The sequence below is a fragment of the Nomascus leucogenys genome, chromosome 10 (assembly GCF_006542625.1).
Source record: "Nomascus leucogenys isolate Asia chromosome 10, Asia_NLE_v1, whole genome shotgun sequence".
NCBI lineage: Eukaryota > Metazoa > Chordata > Mammalia > Primates > Hylobatidae > Nomascus > Nomascus leucogenys.
In genome coordinates this window covers 73,782,874-73,807,288 of record NC_044390.1, presented here as the reverse complement: position 1 = coordinate 73,807,288, position 24,415 = coordinate 73,782,874, and the positions used below count along the sequence as shown (strand labels likewise).

The following is a 24,415-nucleotide window of genomic DNA, read 5'->3' as shown; positions in this document are numbered from 1 at the left end:
CTCAGCCTCCAGAGTAGGTAAGACTGCAGGTTTATGCCACCATGCCCAGCTAAGTTTTTTGTTTTTTGCAGAGACAGGGTCTCACTATGTTGCCCAGGCTAGTCTTGGGCTCCTGGCTTCAAGTGATCCTCCCACCTCAGCCTCTCAAAGTGCTAGGATTACAGGTGTAAGCCACTGTGCCCTGAGTGTCATTAGTTTAATGACATATATATACGGGAGCGGTGGCTCACGCCTGTAATCCTAGCACTTTGAGAGGCTGAGGAAGGTGGATCACGTGAGGTCTGGAGTTCAAGACCAGCCTGACCAACATGGAGAAACCCTGTCTCTACTAAAAATACAATATTAGCCGGGTATGGTGGTGCATGTCTGTAATCCCAGCTACTCGGCAGGCTGAAGCAGGAGAATCACTTGAACCCAGGAGGCGGAGGTTACAGTGAACTGAGATCATACCATTGCACTCCAGCCTGGGCAACAAGAGCAAAACTCCGTCTCAAAAAAAATATATAGATATAGATATAGATGTTTCTCCTTGTTCCCCCATCATCAGCTCCTCTTCTTGGTCTACCTTATCCACCACTGCATTTCCAGAGCCTAGAACAAGGACCTAGCAAATACCAGGTGCTCAGTAAACATTTATTGAATTAGTTAATGACTGAAATTCTATCTTAAACATATAATATAAAGACAATTAGAGCAAACGTTAATGTTCTTTGAACAACTTGATGCCTTCTGATAAGAATAAGGCTAATATGTCAGGCGCCTGTAGTCCCAGCTACTTGGGAGGCTGAGGCAGGAGAATGGCGTGAACCCGGGAGGCAGAGCTTGCAGTGAGCTGAGATCGTGCCACTGCATTTGGCCTGGGTGAAAGAGCGAGACTCCGTCTCAAAAAAAAAAAAAAAAAAAAAGGAATAAGGCTAATATATACAAATTCTCAAATTTGGGTTGGCTTTGAAAATAGATGTATCATTAAAAAAAATTCACTGTCTGACCTTGTGACTTGGAGGGTGAAATTTCTTCTGGAATGATCTATGTGACCCTTTATTTAGATAAACAGATATTTTGTGCAGAATTAGGTACCACAGAAGGAGAACTGGCTGTGCCTATGCCAGGGAGGAGATGGGGCTTGCTCCAGGTTGTCCTTGTGGGTCTCAGAAGGAAGGAGTGTGCTAAGGGATCGACTGAGCCCCACCCCATGCCAGGTGCTGTTCATGCACCTTCTACAGAACAACTCATTTCATCTTCATGACTATCCTATGAGCTAGACACTATTGCTATCCCCATTTTACAGATGAGTAGACTGAAGCACAGAGAGGTTAAGAACCTTGCCCAAGATTTCACAGCTTGTAAGTGGCAGAGCTGGGAGTTAAACCGTGAGAGTTTGATTTCAGAGACTGCACCATTTACAGCCTCACTGCTGCCAGGCAGATGTCCTGGAATCACAGAAAAATAGACATGAACAAGGTGATTTTCTTCTAGTTCCTTTCAAATTTTTTACTCTGAAACATATGACATGTTCAGGTTATTAAAGCAAGAATGTCTGTTGGCCGGGCGTGGTGGCTTACACCTCTAATCCCACCACTGTGAGAGGCCAAGGCGGGAAGGTCACCTGAGGTCAGGAGTTCACCACCAGCCTAGCCAACATGGTGAAACCCCATCTCTACAAAAAGCACAAAAATTAGCCAGGCGTGTTGGCAGGCACCTGTGATCCCAGCTAGTAGGGAGGCTGAGGTAAGAGGATCACTTGAACCCAGAAGGTGGAGGTTGCAGTGAGCCAAAATCATGCCGCAGCACTCCAGCCTGGGTGACAGAGTGAGACTCCACCTCAAAAAAAAAAAAAAAAAAGTCTGTCAATTCCGTGAACTTCTAGAAACTCCCACTCCCAAAGTCCTTTACATCGATGCCTCATTCGATGTCTTGGCACTATGGGAACTTGCGTGGCCATAATACTTAGAGAAGGGTAAAGGGGGAGATTTGATCTGATAAGTAAAGTAGAATTTTAAATAAAGCAAAAAGCAGCAAATGCAATGAGAAAAAGTCTATAGGAACAAATGATGGAAAGAGGCCAAAAGGCTGGAAATAGAGCTCTTGAAAACAACCTTTGCTATTCTTGAAGCAAAACAAGCTGACTGCTGAGGCTCTTGTTAGAGAAGATTGAGTTACGTTCCTGAATGCTTTCTTCCAGTGTTGTTTTCCTCTCACCTCTGGATGGATTAGGCTAGAGAATCTAATATGATTTGCTCATTAAAGCCCATCTGCTTCCTTTTCTGATCTGTCCTCTCTTGTCTATCCTTCCTGATGTTTCTTTTCCTTTCCTCCCAAGCATGAGCTTTGCAGTTAAAGAGACCCAGCCAGTTCCTGCCTCTGCCACTGATTGGCTGTGTGCCTATTCAGGCAAATGATTTAACTGGTTCAGCTTTATTTTCCTCATCAGTTAAATGGGTACAACAATAGCAACTCCACAGAACTGTGAGAATGAAATGAGGCATATATATAAAGTGCCTAGCATGGAGGGGTGCATATAATGGATTTTAGTTCCTTTCTTTTCCCCATTTCTCTTTCCTTCCCCTTCATTCCTTAATTCCTTCATATTGCTAGGCTGCACTGCTAGGGGAATAATTGCCTTCAATGGCCAAGATTCTCCATAGGGTGAATCTCAGGCATAGAGAGCTCTAGTGTTCAAAGCTACAATATAATTTCCAAATAAAGCTTTTAGAGGAGAATTTATCTGTCAATATCAAACACAAGTGCAACCACTTAAACATCATTAAATATTTATTAATATTTCATCAAGCCCAGGAATGCCAAATATTAAAGAGAAAGCCGTTCTAGTAGATTACTCTTGTTAGTGTTATTAATGTTAAAATAATTATGTATAGTTACAATTAATTATGAATTAAGGGTTCATTGGTAAGAGTCAACAGACCTCTGTTTCTATTATAAATTGTAATAGTGGATTCTATTAAAATCAATTAATAACACCCATGGAGAATCCAGTCCTTGCCAGTGTTTGGATAACAGAAAAAATATCTATCCTAAAATAAAATATAAAAATTCCAATCTCCAGGCTAGATCTAAGACTAGTTGAGCATTTTACATATACTGCAAATTAGATAGATTTCATGTTGGTTGTGGGACGTCAAGTTATCACGATAATGTTAAAATATCCAAGTGATATCCTATCCTATAGGTAAGAAGATATGAGCATCCTCTGAAGACAGAACTTGCTAAAAATGGAAACTTACCATTGCAGAGTAGCAGGAGTGGAGTGGGGCTTGGATGCTCTATTATTTTCTTTTTCCTCATCTGTTAAAGGAAAGAAAAAGAAGCTAACTTCAGTAGGAAACAGTAGAAAAAATTAAAAGTCCTCTCGACTCTCCCAAGTTTCAAAAGACTGTTTCTTTGAAATGTTGATGCTTTGAAACAATATTTTGGCTTTTCCAACATGTTAGACTCATCATACTTTAATACAAAAAAGGGGAAATTGACTTTTATTTTAAAACTCTTATGTCACTTTTGTTTTTATTTGACACAATGTGTTAGAGTTTGAAGAGCATTTTCCTTTAACACTGAGCAATGTGATAACATTCATCCACTTATGATTTTCCTAACTGAAGCAGGACAGACTACAATTTCAACCCTAAAAACATAGAGACCTCACTCACTGCTATGGACTGAATATTTGTGTCCCTCCCAAAATTTATGTGTTGAAACCTAATCCCCCAGATGATGATGATATTTGAAGGTGGGGCCTTTAAGAAGTGATCAGTCATGAGTCTTGTGAATGAAATTAGTGTCTTTATGAAAGAGACCCCAGAGAGCTCTCCCATACTCCTTTCTCTCCTCTGAGAAGACAGAGAGAAGATAGCGAAAAAATAGCCATCTATGAACCAAGAGTGGACCCTCACCACACCCAAATCTGCTATTGCCTTGATCTTGGACTTCCCAGCCTCCAGAACTGGGAGAATGAATCTCTGTTAATTAATAAATCTTTGAGGATAAACAATAGAGAAATAAATCTCTGTTGTTCATAACCCATGCAGTTTATGCTATTTTGTTATGAAAACCTGAACAGACTAAGCTATTCACTGTTTGTTCTTTGTAACCCCAATGAAGCAGAGCCTTAATGTAGGGTAGGGAAATTATAAGTGTTCAGAAGAATCAGGTTAGCAATGCAATGGAGCAGGGTTTAGCACATATTTTCTGTAAAGGACCTGATAGTAAATATTTTAGGGTTTGTGGACCAATAGTAAAAATCAAGAATATTATGTAGAATTTATATGACAGGAGAGAAAACAAGTTTCCATGAAATATTTATTGATAAAATTCAATGTAAGGCCGGGCACAGTGGCTCACATCTGTAATCCCAGCACTTTGGGAGGCCAAGGTAAGTGGATCACTTCAGGTCAGGAGTTCAAGACCAGCCTGGCCAACATGGTGAAACCCCGTCTCTACTAAAAATACAAAAATTAGCCAGGCGCAGTGGCGTGCACCTGTAATCTCAGCTACTCAGGAGGCTGAGGCAGGAAAATCACTTGAACCTGGGAGGCGGAGGTTGCAGTGAGCCGAGATCACACCACTGCACTCTAGTCTGGGCAACAGAGCAAGACTCAAAAAAAAATCCAATGTAATAGTAATAATCGAATATAATATTTGTAATACATGTCTATTAATAAGAAGAATAAAATTAATTTTGGGGGTGTGGGTAACATTCTTCTAATTGGGATTAAAATTAGTATTGCCTATTATTGAATAGATTGCAAAAGTTGATCTGTAAAGACCATTTTTAGCTTGCAGCCCTACAAGCATCAGGCCAGATTTGGCTCACCCCTGCAAATACCCCTGATTTGCTGACCCCTGCAATACCACAATCTGAACAACACATTAATTTTTAGCATATCTAAAAAGAATTTGTCACAATTTCATCATGGATTTACTGAGAAATACATATAATCAGTCTCTTATCCAATTCCTAATAAAGATTATTGATGGGAACAGTCAACATAAAATTCCTTGATCCACAAAATTTGGCCCAAGATAATTAGGACAAATAACAGTCTCAAGAAGAAAACTAATGTCAAAGCCTACAAATATTATCAATAAAATTTAATATAGACATTAAAAAGATCAATGAAATCAATCTGTGGCATAAAATGTATATGGAAAAGAATTGGTATCTATGAAAATAGTTTAAATAAAACAAAAATGAAAATGTATGATGTATAGAAAAATTTTTCTAAAATTAAATTAGCTCATCAAAGCTGAATCTAGAAAATATCTTCTTGATGAAAATTTATCAATATTGGTGTAATTCTGATTTAAATGTCTGCTTGTAAGCACTGTGGCACTTACTGTTGTTGCTTAATCAAAACCTACATGTACCCACCTTCTTCCTTATTTATAGAATGCCAGTTTAGAGGGGATTGTGTGTTCAAGGAGAATGATCCCCTTTCAAATCCTAGAAAGGTGAATGTTGATTCATTCACAACAATCATGGTAATTAATTTTATGTCATCTAGCCACTGATTGGATTAGGTGGAGCATGTAACATGATGTGGGCCGATCACATTTCAGGAGATGCTCTCTCTCGGGGCTTCTGGGAAAAGTATTTTTCCCTAATAAAATTGAAGGAGTGAGAGATTCTGGCCTGTTCTACTTTTGAATGTAGCTATGAGATGACACAATAACTAGATGAAAGCAGCAAACTTGGGACGGGGAAAAACACAATCTGAGGACAAAGTCAACATCTAAGAAGGCAGAGAAAAAAAGGAAAAGCCTGGGGGCTCTGATTGTCACGTGTGGTGCCTCTGTTGAACCAACCCAAATGATGGCTGCCTCCTGTTCTATGAGATAGCACACTTTCTTTGGTTGATAAAACCTCCTTTCATTGGGTATTCTTTTCCCTGCCACCAAAACCATTCTAACGGATAGTTAGAACCCAAACTACACTAATGCTAAATGTTCTCAGGAATGGGATGTAAAATACATCGTCGACTCAACACTTGTTCATGATGCTTTGTCAACCTGGAGTTCTTCTAAATAGATGTTTCTCATCCTTTCTAGCCTGGAATAAATGCCACCAACTCTTTGAAGCCTTCCTTGATACTCTCTCAGGAATCAGTCATTGATCCTAACTTTGTGCTTCTATAACACATTATTTGCCTCTTAGCTGCCCAGTGTAGCCACCTGGATCATTATTTCTTTTTTTTTTTTTTTTTGAGATGGAGTTTTGCTCTTGCTGCCCAGGCTGGAGTACAATGGTGCGATCTCAGCTCACTGCAACCTCCACCTCCCAGGTTAAGGTGATTCTCCTGCCTCAGCCCCCCAAGTAGCTGGGATTACAGGTGCCCACAACCACGCCCAGCTAATTTTTGTATTTTTTAGTAGAGACGAGGTTTCACCATGTTGGTCAGGCTGGTGTCAAACTCCTGACCTCAGGTGACTGGATCATTATTTCTGTGTACATCCGTCCCTTCTGCTCAAGCATAAACTCAGTGAGAAGGCAGGGGTGGTATCTCAGTCATCTGCATTACCTCCTGCAGGACCTAGCACAGTGCCTTCCACTTAGTATTTGAATAGTTAAGTGTGCCTTCTCCAGTCTGAAAAGTCATGAACGAGTCTTTTAAGTGTCTGAATATTTGTCCCTCAGATAGGATTCCAGAACACAGTGGCTGGGTTCTGAGTGTTTCTCCCTCACATAGGATTCCAGAACAATGCTGCTGGGTTCTGAGTGTTTGTCCCTCACACAGGATTCCGGAACAGTGCTACGAGGGTCTGAATGTTTGTCCCTCACAAAGGATTCCAGAACAATGCTGCTGGGTTCCGTGTGTTTGTCTCTCACCTAGGATTCCAGAACAATGCGACATGAACATGTGGGTCTCACATGAATGTGGGTAAGTGAACCCCTAAACACACAGAACAGTACTCAACCTCTGTTGTTCACAAAGAAATAAAAAGGAAACAAATAATGAGACACTCCTTATATCTCTGAGGGAAAAGCAAATTTAAATAATGACAATTTTTGATGCTGGTGTATACATGGTGAAATTGACACTCTCAGAGTTCTTTATAGTTGAAGGTAGTGTTAATGTTTTTAGTATGCAATTTGGCAGTAATATTGAGAGACACCTAAAATGTTCAGCTGCTTGTCCTCACAACCTGACTTCTAGAAATTATAATACTAAGCAAATAATCGAAAAGAAAGAAAAGGCTATAGGAAAAACATGGGACCAGGCGTGGTGGCTCACACCTGTAATCCCAGCACTTTGGGAGGCGGAGGCGGGCAGATCACTTGAGGTCAGGAGTTTGAGACCAGCCTGCCCAACACAGTGAAACCCTGTCTCTACTAAAAATACAAAAATTAGCTGGGCATCGTGGCACACACCTGTAATCCCAGCTACTCGGGTGGCTAAGGTACAAGAGTCTCTTGAGCCTGGGAGGCGGAGGTTGCAAAGAGATCATACCACTACACTCCAGCCTGTGTGACAGGAGTGAAACCCTGTCTCAAAAACAAACAACAACGACAACCACAAATTGTCAATTGTATTTTTTTAAAAAAGAAAAACAACCTAAATCTACCTCTACCTAGCTTGCACTGGCATGTTGTTAGTATTTTTGTTCCCCCTAAAACTGGCGGGGTTTTAAATTTTTGTTTCTTTAAATGTCAGCACTTTGGTCAACCTGGACAGGCTGTCAAAAGACCTAGATTCAAATAATCCTAACACTTACTGGCCAGAACTGAGCAAATTACCCAACTTACTCGAGCTTCATTTTTCCTCATTTGTAAAAAGGTCATCTTCTATGGCAATTAAAAGAATCCTATTAATTTGTTCAACAAATATTTATTGAATACCTTATTTGTGCCAACTAGGCACTGGGGAGAAAGAAATTAAACCCTTGCCCTTGAGTTTGATTGGAAAGAGAAAAGCAGAGGAGAGAGAGGACAAGTTCAGCAAGAAGTGGTAAGTCCTGTGATACAGGTAGGCACAGAGGAGTCGGCCAACCCAGACTACATGAAAAAGCAGAGCTTGTCAGAGAAGGCTCCCTGGAAGAAGTGATAGGTGAGCTGTGTCCTAGAGTGAGCCAGAGATGGGAGCCAGACGGCGGGAAGGTGAGATGGAAGTCAGGAGTAGGGTGGAGAAGGTCAGAGCAGATAAAGACAAGGGGACCTGACAGATTGTGTCACTTTCCCAGAAGCAAGGCGGCTGCAGCACGGGTCTCTGCTGGGTGTGGCAGAATGCATCCAGGTGAGCATGGAACGTGATGTGATGTTTAACAATCTAATTATCCCGTTTAAGTCTTAAGACAGTCATCTCTAAATAGAAGATAATAATAATCCCTACCTCAAAAGGTTGTTGGGAGGATTAAGTGAAATGAGCTTAACAGAGGGTAAGCGTTCAAAAGCACCCTCTGCAGCCATCTGCGGGGAAAGGCTGCCCTTCGCTGTGCCTGGCCGGCCAGGAGGCATTTGGAGCAATTCTGTCTGCTGGGATCTGCTGCTTTGGAAGATTTACAGGGGCAAAGACAACGGCATCACCAAGGACCTCACAAGGCAAACACACACCAGGGGACGTCACAGCTTCATATAGGAGACGACACTTGAGCTGAGCCCTGAAGGGATGGTTGAGGTTTTTAAAAAATAACGTTGTTTTATATTCACAAAAGCAATGCATGTTCATCTTTTTAAAATTAAGACAGTATGGAGAAAATATCTCAGAATCCAAGCCCCTCTCAACAGAGGGAACGACTGTTATCTTTTTATCCTATTTGCCTCGTCTTTTTTCAGGGTTCTTTCACACACAAGCACATACATATCTATACTTAAAACATGTGAGGGTCATACAGTCCATCCTCGTTTGTAACCTGCCCTGTTCATTTTGAAGAGGACCCGTCGGACTCTGGGAGGAGGCCACCAAGGGAGAGGGTACTCCAACAGGCAGAAGCACCAGGAGGAAAGGTAAGGAACCGGGACCTGGGGCCCAGGGAAGATGTACGTGGTCCCATTGATGGAGCCAGGGAAGCTCCCTGTTCTGGGATTCCATCGCAGTGTCTCCCACTCAAGCAATACTGCCTTTGTTATATCAGATTTTTTTCCCAACTAAACTTTGTTATGGCCCCATTTCTGAGTATCAGTGAATAAAAAGAACTTGGCTTTGAGGACAGGCAGACATGGGTTTAAATTCCAGCATTGCCCCCAACTGTGTGGACTTTCAGCAGCAACTTGACTCATCCAAGCCTGAAGGCCCTTATCTAAAAAAATGTGAATCATAACTTATGTCACAAGGATGTTTTGAGGATTAAATATAATATGTTAAGAACTAGATACAGTTTTTAAAAATGTCATACTAATAATAGCATTCATTGGTCAAGTACTTAAGCCAGGCACTACACATCACTTTTCATATGCTACCTCATTTTATTCCTCCAAATATTGCTATGAAGAAGTTTTATATCCCCATTTCATAAATAAGGAAACAGATCTTTGGTGAGGGTGAATAATTGCATGAGCCCATGTAGCTGGTGAATGGAAACAGGACCTCACTAGGTGCTCAGCAATCCAGTGGCTACTGATAGTGTTTAGAAGAGAACTGGTCTACCCCAAAACCAATGTGGGCCCTCCAGCTCAGTCACCAAACAGGTGCTGTCCACCTCTGCTGGCTCCTTTCCTTACATCACTGGTGACTTTGTGCCCAGGGTCTGCATGCCGAGCCCTTTTCTTCTAAAGTAGGAGGTGTGCCACACCCAGGCCTGACCCTCCTATTCGATGGCTCTCCATCTTAGTTCTCCTAAAGTGCTGGCTATTTATTTAGTCATTCATCAGATATTTATTGAGTGTCTACTACATTCCAGCCCCATGACAGGTGCTAAAGGGTAAGAAAAAATAGACATAGTCACTGCTCTCTTGAGGCCATAAATTATCAGCTAATTAAATGTAAGTCCAAGCCAGGTATGGTGGCATGCACCTGTAGTCCCAGCTACTCAGGAGGCTGAGCTGGGAGGATCACTTAAGCCCAGGAGCTCGAGACCAGCCTGGGCAACATGGCAAGACCCCATTTCAAAAGTAAAGTAAAATAAAACAAAACAAAACAAAAAGAAACCCCAAACTTTAAAAGTAAGTCCTAAGCAAGAGCTGTGAAATGCAGGTCCAGGATGCTATAGCAGCACCAAATGTGGGGTGTGAGCCTGGCTTGGGGATCTGAGGAGGAGCAGCAACCTTACCTAGGAGAAGAGAGTAGAGAGTAGGATAACACATTTTAGGTAAACGGAAATAGCCATAGTTGATAGAGACTTTAGGAACTGGTCCTGCCAAATGCCTTTTCATTTTCACTGGGAGAAATGCCTTGAACCAAACAAGATTCATCCTGTAAAGTATCATTTTAGGCCAGCAGGATTCCTGGAACCATTTGCAGGCACACCTGCAGTGCCCCCTTGCTGGTCCTGCCAAGGCTGCAGAGCAGCGGTCTGCTTTAAAAAAAACTCCTGCCAAGATGCTGCCCCAGTGCCCGGTCTTCTTGCCACTCTGTTCTGCTCCCACTTTGCAGTTATGATTCCTAACACGGTGCAGGGGTCTCAGTCCCGTTCGCAGTGGTGAGCATCTCTGCTCTCCTCTCTGTATCTACCTCCTGATATAAACTCTGGGGCCAAATTTCCAGGCTCAAATCCCAGCTCCACTACTTATGAGCCACATGACCTTGAACAACATTTTGGTTCCTCAGTTTCATTATCTGTAAAATAGGGATAATAATAGTACCAAGCACATACAGCTATCGTGAGTATTAATTGAACCACTTCTGGTTAAAAGGACTTGCTATCTAAGTGTTCCCTGTTCCTATAATGGTTATTGCTCCTCCAGAGGGACCATGCGCCTGGATCCCCACTCTGTCCGTGAGGTTTGGCAAGCCCTGCAGCTGGGACAGGGTTATTCACTCTGTGCTCCCTCAGCACCCTGACTGCTCCCCAGCAAAGTCCCCATGGCAGAGTGTGGTCGCTGCCCATGGATTGTTTTAATCCATTCAGGCTGCTGTAACAAAATACCACAGACTGGGTGGTTTTTAAACACAGAAATTGATTTCTCACAGTGTTGGACGCTTGGAAGTTCAAGACGAAGGCACCAGTGATTTGGTGTCTGGAGAGGGTCTGCTTCCTCGTTCAAAGACAGCTGTTTTCTCGCCCTGTGTTCACACACGGCAAAAGGGGTGAGGGAGCTCTCTGGGGCCTCTTTTATAAGGAGACACTAATCCCATTCACAAGGGCTGAGCCCTCATGACCTAACACTTCCCCAAAGCCTCATCTCCAAATACCATCACATTGGGGGTTAGAGTTTCAATATATGAATTTGGGGGGATACAGACATTCAGTCTGTAGCACTGACCACTGGGTCTGCCTTGTTAGCTTGTAAGCTCTGCAGGGCACAGACCTTGCTCACCGTTGTGTCTCCAGCACCCACATGTGGGAGGGGCGGAGGAAGCACTTGTGGAATGAGTGAATGAATAAAATGACACCACAATTAAAAGTGGAGCCTTCCCAGCTGATTTCAGTAAGCATACAAAACAGCAGTACTATCAGGGAATGTTTATTGAGGACTTATACTGTGCCAGACACTGTGCAAAGCTCTTCATGGTATGGCATTTAGTTTTCACAGCTGCCCTCGAAAGTGAACAGTTTAAAGCATGTGAAACATCAAATGCAGTACCTGAGTGTACTTAGTGCTTAATTAATGTTAGGCCTAATGATTAGTATTATCCCCATCTACAGAGGAAGAAACTAAGGCTCAGAGAAGTGAAGGAATTTGTCTGAGGTCACACAGTGAGTGGCAGAGCAAAGACAAGGAACCAGGCTAGTTGATGTCAAAACCTCTCCAGACCCAAACATTTATAAGCCTCATTCTGTCTTCAAACTCATAGTGCTGGACTGAAGATTTTAGAGAAGTTATTATCTGCCTCATCATTTCTTTTCTGCCTCCATGTCAAATGAATTCACGTTTGGGAATCCATTCTAGAATATTTCCTGCCTGGAGCCAGTGTGGCAGAGTTTAATATTGAGGAAACACATTTCTAAATTAATTACTTCTTTTCAAATGCCAGGAAAGGTTCAAGTTTATGTGAGTCTCAAATTTCACTTCAAAGTTCTAATTCTATTTCCTTTCATTATACTGACCTGGCTGCACCTGGCCAGAACTCACCTGTTGGGAACATGGGGCTGCCAAACGTTTCATTTCCCCTCATTCACCTCCTTTCCAGCCCCTGCAAAGGGCACCACCAGCTGATGAGCAGGGTGCCTGGCACCCAGGCCTTTGGCAGTGGGCATCAGCCTCTGGCAGCAAATCCTTCTCCCCGTGGGAACGGGGCTAAATCCCAAACAAAACTGTGATGTTGGCAGCATTTGCTGTGAGGGGCCCACACCTGCTTCCTCTCGCCTCCTCTGGGTGAATTCCTTCATAATCTTGGAGTGGGAAAGAGGCTGTCTAACTTTGATACAAAATCAAAAAGCCATAAAAGAAAAGATTGATAAATTTTACTACATAAAAAATCCAAAATTTCTATGTGAGGGAAAAAAAACCACAACATGAGTACAAAGATAATGACTCACTTGGGAAGACTGCAATCATTCCACAGACAATGGTCTCATCTGCCCACCATAGAAAAGAGCTCCGTAAAAATAGCAGGAAAAAGACCAAGAACCAAAAGAAAAAATAGGCGATGCACATGACACACGGTTAATGGAAAAAACACAAATGCTCTTAAAAGGTGGAAAGATGGTCAGTTTTAATCAATAAACATAGAAATTACGCCAAGATGGCATTTCTTACTTATCAGATTGGCAAAAATCCAAATCACAACCACACAACTCTGCTGTGAAGCTATGGGAAACAGGCACCCTCCGACCTTGCAGGGGGAGAGTGAACCGTGCCTCCTGGCCAGACAGTGGCTCACACCTATAATCCCAGCACTTTGGGAGGCTGAGGCAGGAGGGTCATAGTGAGACCACATCTCTACAAAAAATTTAAAAAATTAGCTGGAAAGACTGGCCATGGTGGCTCATGCCTGTAATTTCAGCACTTTGGGAGGCCAAGGTGGGCAAATTGCTTGAGCTCAGGAGTTCGACCAGCCTTGGCAACATGGTAAAACCCCATCTCTATAAAAAAATTAGCCAGGCATGGTGGTACACACCTGTACTCCCAGCTATTCAGAAGGCTGAGGTAGGAGCCATCACCTGAGCCTGGGAGGTTGAGGCTGCAGTGAGCCACGATTACACCACTGCACTCCAGCCTGGGTGACAGAGCAAGACCCCATCTCAAAAACAAAAACAAAACAAAACAACAAAACAAATAAACAAAACCCAGGGCTTCCCTGTATGGAAGGTCATTTGGCAGAATCTACTGAAATCCCACGTACCCTTTATCCAGCAGCCCCAGGTCTGTGAACTGATCCTACAGCTATACCTGGACACATCCAAAATGATGCATACACAAGGTTATTTGTTGCAGCTTGTCTGTAGCAGCAAAAGTTTGGAAACAGCCCAGGTGTTCATCTGGGTAACTAAATTAGAATGCATCCTCACAATGGGATACTATGCAAGTATTTTTTTTTAAAGATGAAAACCAAAAAAGAATGAGGACGCTTTCTATGTTCTTACTGATATGGAACACTCTGGTTTTTATTATTAAGTGAAAAAAGCAAGTCACAGCACAGTGCATATAGTATGCCACCTTTTTGTGTTAAAAAAGTAACAAATGGCTGGGCATGGTGGCTCATGCCTGTAATCCCAGCACTGTGGGAGGCCAAGGCCGGTGGATCACTTGAGGTAAGGAGTTCAAGACCAGCCTAACCAACATGGCAAGACCTTGCCTCTACAAAAACACAAAAATTAGCCAGGCACGGTGGTGCATGCCTGTAATCCTAGCTATTCAGGAGGATGAGACAGGAGAATCACTTGAACCTCAGAAGTGGAGGCTGCAGTGAGCCGAGATGGCACCACTGCATTCCAGCCTGTGACAGAGTGAGACTCTTGTCTCAAAAAAAAAAAAAAAAGGAACATATATTTGAATTTTTCATTTGCATGAGGAAATATTCGAAGAATATATAAGTAACAAAAGTGTTTATTACTAGGAAGCTGGGACAGAGTGTTGCAGGGGGAAGATGGGGGTGAGACCAAGACTTCTCAATGAGTACCTTTTAAAGCATTTTGATTATTGGACCATATGGCTGTATTATCTATTCAAAACTATTCTAACTTTTAAGCATGAACAAATTAAAAAGACCCTATAGGGGAGGGGCATCCACAGGAAGAATCTACTCTAATAGATAAGTGGTCCTGGAGTGCCAAAAACTGGAAGCAAATTATAAACACCTATAATCTAGGGAGGCTTTATGGTCTATTTTGTTTTCCTAATATCCATATGCTTACTGAGCACCTACTATGTACCAGGCCCTACTATGTTAAGTGTTGGTGAGACACAGTCAGACATAGTGCCTTCCCCTCAAGTGTTTTGGCCCCATGGAGAGACTAAATGGAGGGTGGAGGGGCCCTGGCCTGGCAGTGTGCTCAAAGCCCAGAGGAAACGGTATGTCCTTCTTCCCCAGAGGAGGGGGGAAGGTAAGCTGGAGAAGAGAGGACAGATAGACTGACACTGCGGGCAGAATGGGCAGCCCTTGATGACACTGTGGGCATGGAGGTGAGGAAGGGGAGGAGCCAAGGAGGTCATCTTAAATCACAGCTTAAACACTGGGGCCGCGCCAGCCAGCTAGCAGTCTCAAACCTGGGTTCCCAGCCAGCACTAAAACTGCAGCAGACACCCCATGGGGGTAATCCAATTCTTTGCAAGTGTCCCAGGAGGTCTCTCCTGTTGAATCCTGTCCTGGACTCTCAGTGTTGCCCTAGCTCTAGGAGCTGCCTGAACGCCTTTCTGCTATTGGCAGGGCATTTGGCCCACATCTCAATGGAAATACAAAACAGCTCCTGACCACCCTGAACTTCCTTCTTCTGGAGACATTCCATCTCACCACAGTCTTCTCTCCACAACAGATAAGGCCGAGCAGTTCCTTCCGTCTTTTTTAGTAAAGAATTTCAAATAAGGTTTAATGACATTTCCTCTTCTCTGGAAATCTTTTTATGAAGTTATAAGAAAGCAAATTGGATAATCAACTAAGACATGCTGAGTGAGGTGAGTGGAGTGAGAGAGAGATGTAACTTCCACTTACGTAGCCTTGAATTGTGATGTTTTTTTTGTTTTGTTTTGTTTTTTCTGAGACGGAGTTCTGCTCTTCTTGCCTAGACTGGAGTGCAATGGCGTGGTCTCGGCTCACTGCAACCTTTCCACCTCCTGGGTTCATGCAATCCTCCTGCCTCAGCCTCCAAAGTAGCTGGGATTACAGGTGCCGGCCACCACACCTGGCTGTTTTTCATTTTTAGTAGAGACGGGCTTTCACCATGTTGGCCAGGCTGGTTGTGAACTCCTGATATCATCAAGTGATCTGCCTGCCTCGGCCTGCCAAAATTCTGGGATTACAGGCATGAGCCACTGTGTCCGGCCCGCGATGATATTTTAATACAATAGTGATAAGTCACCTTAAGTGGTGACCGCAGATTTTCTATGCCATCATGCCGCTGAATTAGAACTTTTCCCTACCCTATGCTATAGATAGTCTCTGTCCCCACTGGACAGTCAGTAACAGAAGAGAGTAAAGGAAGAAATGTACACTCAGAGTGAGGAACATGGTAAGACAGGAGAATGGCAGTGGCTAGGAGCTGTGAAAGGGCAGAGGGAACGGGACACCGCGTGGACTGTCTCAGGAGAGGAAGAGCCTCATTCCATACACTCCACAACAAACATGCACACATGCATTGTGTGTGTCTGATACCTCGTGGAGGGAATTGGAAGGTTCTGGACTCCCGCCTAGGATACAGAATGGAGTCATTTCATTTAGACATTAAGGAAATGGTGACCTGAAGGCTAGAGGACTTGGGCACCTCTTGGTTACATTTGACTTATTCTGTCTCTGAAAGAGGGAAGCAGGAATCCCAAAGAATCCCACTGGGTTCCTGCTCTTTGGACCCATCCTATCCTCCCAGTTTCTCCAATTTCTTCCAACCCTCTAACACCTGCCTAGTCTAAGGCCTCAAACTTTGAGTAGGTAGCAGCCCTGATGTGTCTGCTGGCTTGAATCCACCTGCATAGAACCTCCACGCCAACCTTCTGAGAACACCACTTTGATTTGTCACTCCTCAGCCAGCTCCTTCAGTGGCACCTCAGACCTCAAACTCTAGACCCCTTGTTTGGAATTCAGGTCCCTCAGAGATGTGGCCCAAACTCATTCCTAGCCCTGTTTCCCATGATTCTTCAACCTCTCTGCTCAAGCCAATCTGGAAAACTCTCCAAGCTCAAGACCAGTCTCGTAGCTTTCTGCCTCCCCCAATTTTCCCATCACTGCAGGAACCACATGGATCCTTTGAGGCCCAAGACAAATGTCACCTCCAAGATGCCTTCCCCAGAGTCACCTTCCAATCTTGTGACCTCTCCCAAACTTTAGCATGCATAATTAGTAAATCATCTGCAAGTATTGTTAAAATGCAGGGCATGTTTCAGTGAGTCTGGGATGGGCCTGAAATACTGCATTCCTAACAAGCTTTCTATGCTATAGGCCAGGACCACACTTGGTGTGGCAAGGTCTTAAGTACAACTCATATCATTTTAATGAAGTTGATCACATATGGCCTTGCATTATTAATATTCAAGTATGTGCCTTAACTTCTCTTCTAGATTGAAAATTCATTGAGAGCAGGGATCCATGGAAAAGACAGTTTATGTAGTCGAAAGAGAGCCAGCAATAAAATCAGACAGCTCTAAATTCAAGTCTTAACTCTATCACTTACTTGCTATGACATTGAATAAGTCACATAATCTCTGAATCTCAGTTTCTTCGTCTGTAAAATGGGGAGAAAAAATACTTTCCCTCCAGAGGATTAAAAGAAATCATGGTTGTGATTATGCACAGCATACTGCCTGGTGCTGAATATATTTTAATATTGGCTCCCTACTCTTTCTTTCCTTATACAATTTTGGGATTTCCATGGAGTCTAGCATGTAGTAGGTGCTCAGGGAATCTTCTGGGCCCAACTTTTGCAGAAACTTCTGTTCTACACATACAACTCTGTCCAATCCACACTGCTGAGCTTTTCTCTCTGGATATGATGCTCCAACAGTCATGGACTTTTTAATATTTTACAGTCACAGTCCTCCTGTTTGTTGGTGAGTATGCCATGAGAAGCATACATATCTACTGACATCTGCTAGGGGAAAAATGCAATTGTTTAGATTGGAAGTGAGAATTCATGAGACATGAATTATGGTAAATAACCCATCCACTCTTGCTCGGTTTCTTCACCCATCAGGCATTTAGGACTTGACCCCACTGGTCCAGGGTTTTCTTTCCAACTGCATTCCATCAAAAACTATCAGTCCCATATCACATTTCCTCACACTCACTGAATCTCTAGCGAATCAACTAAATCAATCTTTTCTGGGTTGCTAAAGGTACATAACAGAGCATTTGACAGATATCAGAAGACCTCAGTAACAGTCCTGATTCTGCCACTAACTAGGAGTGTGATCTCTGGCAAATCACATCCCTTCTCTGAGCCTCAGTTTCCTTAACTGTAAAACAGGAGAGTTGGGCCAAGATGATCCATAAAATCTCACACTCTTTTATTCTAGGCTAACAAACTGAATAGTCTCCCATTCCGAGCAACATATTTTCATTTTGACCAGGTCCCTGGTGCTGATACTGAAAGGCTCATGCCAGAAAAAGAAGTCCTCTCTGTGCGTAGAATCTTGACCTCTCTGAAATCACACCCCAAGAAGGCATTTTTTCAATCGGCCTGGTCCAGAGATACACTCTATGGCAGGCCAGCCAATAGCCAATCATTCATTTTTTCCTGCTTGCTAATCAAACCCCAGTTTTATCCAAGGCAATATTATGATAGCCCAAGAGGTAAACCATGATTTTTCTAAGCCAAGAGTTGGTAAACTTTTTCTGCAAAGAGCCAGATAGTAAATATTTTAGGCTGTGTGGGCCACATACAGTCTATTCCTTTTCTTCTTCTTCCCTCCCACCGCCTCCACACACACTCTTTAAAAATGAAAAAAAAAAAAAGGCTGGGCGCGGTGGCTCACGCCTGTAATCCCAGCACTTTGGGAGGCCGAGGCAGGCAGATCACAAGGTCAAGAGATCAAGACCATCCTGGCCAACATGGTGAAACCCCGTCTCTACTAAAAAAAATACAAAAAGTAGCTGGGCGTGGTGGCGCGCTCCTGTAGTCCCAGCTACTCAGAAGGCTGAGGCAGGAGAATCGCTTGAACCTGGGAGGCGGAGGTTGCAGTGAGCCAAGATCGCAACACTGCGCTCCAGCCTGGTGACAGAGCGAGACTCCATCTCAAAAAATAAATAAAATAAAATAAAATAAAAATGAAAAAAATATTAGATCATGGGATGTATAAAAACAGTCCACAGGCTAGATTTGACCTGTGGTCAGTCCAATTATCATAATCTTATTATTTGGACAAATCCTCTTTCATCCTTCCTTTCAGCTATAAATGATAGAGTTCTGGACAAAAACAACGTAAAATAAGTCTATTGGGGACTTCTGGGAAAGATTTTGTTGTTTTCTGATAAAAGAGAGACACACAAGAAGAAAAGTAACTGGCGCCTCCCCTTGTTCCATTTTCCTGTCTTAAATGTGGACCTGATGCCTGGACCTGCAGCAGCTGCCTTGTGATTATGAGGTACTGACATGGGGACAAAATACTAACAATGTGGGGACTCAGCAGAAAGACATAAAGAGCCTGGGTCTTGGAGGATGCTGAACTGTTGAATAAACCCCGGAACCTCCTCCTTCCCATCTTTGGTTAAATAAAATAATAAATATCTACATCATTTAAACCATCGGGTTTCTGTCTCTTACAATCAAAAGCATTCTGTTGGATTTTGTTTTTTTGAGATGGGGTCTCACTCTGTCACCCAGGCTAGTGTGCAGTGGCATGATCTTGGCTCACTGCAACCTCCACCTCCCCAACTCAAGCAATCCTTCCAACTCAGCCTCCTGAGTGGCTGGGACCACAGGCCAAAGCATTCTTAACATGCTAAAGCAGAGTGGTTTTTTCCTTCGTAAGTAACTTTTAAAACTTCAACCATGTCCTGTGCCAAGGACCGGGGTTACAACAGTGAACCACACAACATTTCTGCCTTCTTGGGGCTTTCTAGTCTAGTAAAGGAGATGACAAGGCACAATCAAATATTGACACACCACATCAATCACTAAGCAGGAGTGATGAGCTCTATTCTTGGTGTTCCTACTGGCAAATCATGAAATCTCCAGTGGCAAGTCTTTGAAACATGAGGGTTCATTACTTTCTGAGAGGCAGACAAGTGCAAAAAACACTATAAAAGACTAATGCTGGGCTGGGCATGGTGGCTCATGCCTGTAATCCCAGCACTTTGGGAGGCCAAGGCAGGCGGATCATGAGGTCAGATCGAGACCACCGTGAAACCCTGTCTCTACTAAAAATACAAAAAATTAGCGGGGTGTGGTGGCAGGTGCCTGTAGTCCCAGCTACTCGGGAGGCTGAGGCAGGAGAATGGCGTGAACCCAGGAGGCAGAGCTTGCAGTGAGCCGAGATCACACCACTGCACTCCAGCCTGGGTGACAGAGTGAGACTCCATCTCAAAAAAAAAAAAAAAAAAAAAGACTAATGCTGAAAGGCAGACATATAGACCTGAGTTCAAGTCTCAACTCTACCATTTACCAGCTGTGTGACTTTGGGCAAGATTCTTGACATCTGCTAGGGGGAAAAATGCAATTTGGGCTGGGTGCAGTGGCTCATGCCTGTAATCCCAGCACTTTGGGAGGCCGAGGCAGGCAGACCACGAGGTCAAGAGATTGAGACCATCCTGGCCAACATGGTGAAACCCCATCTCTACTAAAAATACAAAAATTAGCTGGACATGGTGGCACATGCCTGTAGTCCCAGCTACTCAGGAGGCTGAGGCAGGAGAACTGCTTGAACCCGGGAGGCAGAGGTTGCAGTGAGCTGAGATCACTGCACTCCAGCCTGGCGACAGAGCGAGACTCTGTCTCAAAAAAAAAAAAAAAAATGCAGTTTGGAGTGGGCTAAGGACTTGAGGGGAATTTGAATGCAAGTATGCTTGAGCTTCAATTTCTACATATGTAAGCTAAAGCTCATAATCATAAGCCACCTCTTTGGACTATTGTGAGAAAGAAATGAGATCATGGAATTAAAGCACTTCTCATTGTTCCATGAATAATAGCTATATACACATATTAACTATAAATATATACATATATACAATTTTGCTTAACAATATATTCTTAGAAAGAGAAAAGACTGGAAGGAAACACAAAAACATCAAGAGTGGTTATCTCTACATAGTAGGATTACAGGCAATTCTTTTCTTTGCTCAGATATTTTTCCAAATATATGTACACGTAACTTTTATAGTTGTGGGACTTTTTTTAAATATAATCTTTGTGTTTTGAAAATAAATGCAAAATGTGAACTGAAACTTCTTTATTCTTTTATTTGGACAAGAGTCAGGTGGCCCGTGTTCTAGATCTAGCACTGGTATTGACTTCTTGTATAATCTTAGAAAGCTACTTCACTTCTCTAGGTCTCAATTTCCTTGTCTAAGAGTTGTTGATAATCAGATTTCCAGTTCCCTCCATGATAAAGTAGCTTGCACTAGATTAACTCACCCACCAAATTGTAAAAGCTAGATAAAATATACAAATAGCTATTTGAAAACATTGGAGAGCAATAAATGCAGACAGGACTAGAGGAACTACAAGCCTTGAAAGAAAGGAAGCACCAGAAGTAAGATCTACAGTCACCTTGGCATTTTCCTGAAAGATCTTTCCAAATTGCTACACTGGGAAATAGAACCCAAACAAAGAGTATAGTCTATTGAGCTAAGGAGATTTTGGGGATGACAGAGTAGCTAATATCTAAGGAGCAAAATCCCAAAGAGAGGAGAACTTTAAAGAAAGAGACAAACATACTTGTATTCAAATTACCCCTCAAGTCCTAGGCCCCTCCTAAGCTATACATGCAGAGTGGGAAACCAAGAAACTGAGGGAAAAGTAGCAGCTTAGAGACTAAAGAGCCAATCATTAATTGGTTAGGATTGGAGTCCAAGCTGGGTCAAAGTAAAGGGAAGTTGGTAAACACCCAGTGCTTTCAGTGGTGAACCCAGAAAGGCCAGGAATAAAAACCACACCCTAGTAGTACAGACAAAAGTGAAATAGACTAGACTTAAGCAAGGCTTGACAAGATTAATGAGATCTGCTAGCTCTCCTTCTGCCTGCTAGAACAAAACTCAACACTTGTTGTGTTGCGGGAATTCAGGGACCCCGAACAGAGGAACCGGCTGGAGCTGCGGCAGAGGAACATAAATTGTGAAGATTTCACGGACATTTATCGGTTCCCAAATAATGCTTTTATAATTTCTTATGCCTGTCTTTACTTTAATCTCTTAATCCTGTTATCTTCGTAAGCTGAGGATGTACGTCACCTCAGGATCACTGTGATAATTTGTTAACTGTACAAATTGATTGTAAAACATGTGTGTTTGAACAATATGAAATCAGTGCACCTTGAAAAAGAACAGAATAACAGTGATTTTTAGGGAACAAGGGAAGACAACCATAAGGTCTGACTGCCTGTGGGGTCAGGCAAAAAGAGCTATATTTTTCTTCTTGCAGAGAGCCTATAAATGTACGTGCAAGTAGGGAAGATATCACTAAATTCTTTTCCTAGCAAGGAATATTAATATTAATACCCTGGGAAAGGAATGCATTCCTGGGGGGAGGTCTATAAATGGCTGCTCTGGGAGTGTCTGTCTTATGTGGTTGAGATAAAGACTGAGATATGCCCTGGTCTCCTGCAGTACCCTCAGGCTTACTAGCGTGGGGAAAAACTCCACCCTGGTAAATTTGTGGTCAGATCAGTTCTCTGCTCTTGATCCCTGTTTTCTGTTTTTTAAGATGTTTATCAAGACAATACATACACCGCTGAACATAGACCCTTATCAGTAGTTCTGCTTTTGTCCTTTGCCTTGTGATCTTTGTTGGACCCTTATCAGTAGTTCTGCTTTTGCCCTTTGTCCTATTCCCTCAGAAGCATGTGATCTTTGTTCTGCTTTTTGCCCTTTGAAGCATGTGATCTTTGTACCTACTCTCTGTTCTTGCACCCCCTCCCCTTTTGAAACCCTTAATAAAAAACTTGCTGGTTTGAGGCTCAGGCAGGCATCACGGTCCTACCAATATGTGATGTCACCCCCGGTGGCCCAGCTGTAAAATTCCTTTCTTTGTACTGTCTCTATTTCTCAGACGGCCGACACTGATGGAAAATAGAACCTATGTTGAAATATTGGGGGCGGGTTCCCCTAATATTGTTAGAGAAAGTTAACATCCTTCACCCAAAGGCTCTTCAACTTTGCACCCATAATGTCCAGCATTGGATAAAAAACTATGAGGTATTATTGAAAAACCTCAAAAGGACCAAAAATACCTGAAATCCAAGAAACAGCCAGATAATAGAAATAGATCCAGAGATAATTCAGATACTAGACTTATCAGACAGGAACTTTAAAATAACTATGGATAATATGTTCAAGGAGATAGAGAAAAATATGGTCAAATTAGAGGAAATGATGGACAAAACAGATGAAAAATGGAGAATACCAATCAAGATTTAGAAACTATGAGAAACGAATCAATTGGACCACCTACCACAGAAGAATACGATATCCGAAATTAAGATCACTTGGATGGGCTTAATAGAAGACTAGATATGATAGAAAATGGGAATTTAGAACTGAAAGGCAGGTCAATTAAAAAAATACAAAACTGAGGTACAAAGAGATGAAGATGGACAAACCAGAGCAAAACATAAAAAAATGAGGTATAATCGAAAGGTCTAATACTTATGTAACTGCAGCTCCAGAAGATGAGAAGAGTGAGGAACACTAAATATTTGAAGAGACAATGGCAAAGAATCTGCAAATTTGATGAAAGACAACACACAGATTCAAGAAGCTCAGTGATCCCTAAGAAGAATAAAAACAAGAAAGCTGTATCTATGCACATCATAGTCAAACTACTGAAAACCAAAGGCAATGAAAAAATTTTTAAACCAGCCAGAGACAAAAAGACACATTGCATTCAAAGGAGTAACAATACATCTGATGACTAACTTTTCAATAGACATTTTTGGACACCAGAAGACAGTGGAATGATAACTTTAAAGTGTTGAAAGGAAAATTAAAATTAAAAAAGTCTCACCAACCTAGAATTTTATCACCAGCAAAAATATCCTTCAAAAATATATGTGAGCTGGGCACGGTGGCTCACGCTTGTAATCCCAGCACTTTGGGAGACCGAGGTGGGCGGATCACGAGGTCAGGAGATCGAGACCACGGTGAAACCCCGTCTTTACTAAAAATACAAAAACATTAGGCGGGCGTGGTGGCGGGCGCCTGTAGTCCCAGCTACTCAGAGAGGCTGAGGCAGGAGAATGGCGTGAACCCGGGAGGCGGAGCTTGCAGTGAGCCGAGATTGCGCCACTGCACTCCAGAGCGAGACTCCGTCTCAAAAAAAATATATATATATATATGTGAAATAAAGATGTGTTTCATGATCTACAGTATACTACACAGTATGATAATAAATCTGCAAGGAATTTATCTGAGTTAAAGAAAAAATGATTCCAGATGGAAGCATGAAACTGCTGACATGAAGAAAGAACCCTGGAAAGGGTAAATTTGTGAATAAATAAAAATAAATATTAACTGCATAAAACAATAATAATTATGCCTTGTGGGGTGTGTAACAGATGTACATTAAAACCAGAGCTCAGAAGGTGAGAAAGAGGAAAATGAGGTTAAAATGTGGTGGTGCTCTTTCACTGCGCTTGAAGTGGGGGAAGAAGTAATGTGAGGTAGATGTATTAATAATAAGTGAAGAATGCAAAAATGCATATTGTAATCCCTAATAGTACCACTCTAAAAGAATGTATAATTGAAAAGCTAGCAGAAGAAAACATCAAATATTTTTAAAAACTCTAATAATCCCTTCCCAAAAGCTAAAAAGTAAGAATAAAGGAATAAAGACAGATGGGAAAATAAAAAATAAATAGTAAGTTTGTTGACTTAAACTCAATAATGTCAGTAACAATATTAAATTTAAATGGTCTAAATTCAAAGATTAGCAGACTGGGTTTTGTTTTTCAAAAAAGCTATAGTTAAAAACTTTACTAAACTAAATATAGTAAGATTATATAGTAAGATGGAAAATAAAAAGATGAAAAAGATATACCATAGCAATCCATGTATAAAGAAAACTGGTG

At 42.2% G+C, this 24,415-nt stretch overlaps 1 protein-coding gene across 3 annotated transcripts in view; it reads right to left on the bottom strand.

Moving 5' to 3' along the window:
* RFX4 (regulatory factor X4) overlaps window positions 1-24,415 on the bottom strand; it is a 177,117-nt gene that overhangs the window by 116,894 nt on the left and 35,808 nt on the right. For all 3 annotated transcript variants that reach the window (XM_003269965.3, XM_030821303.1, XM_030821304.1), the window contains exon 3: window positions 3,243-3,303. In XM_003269965.3, the coding sequence (XP_003270013.1) occupies window positions 3,243-3,303 (61 nt within the window). The remainder of the gene's footprint in view (window positions 1-3,242; window positions 3,304-24,415) is intronic.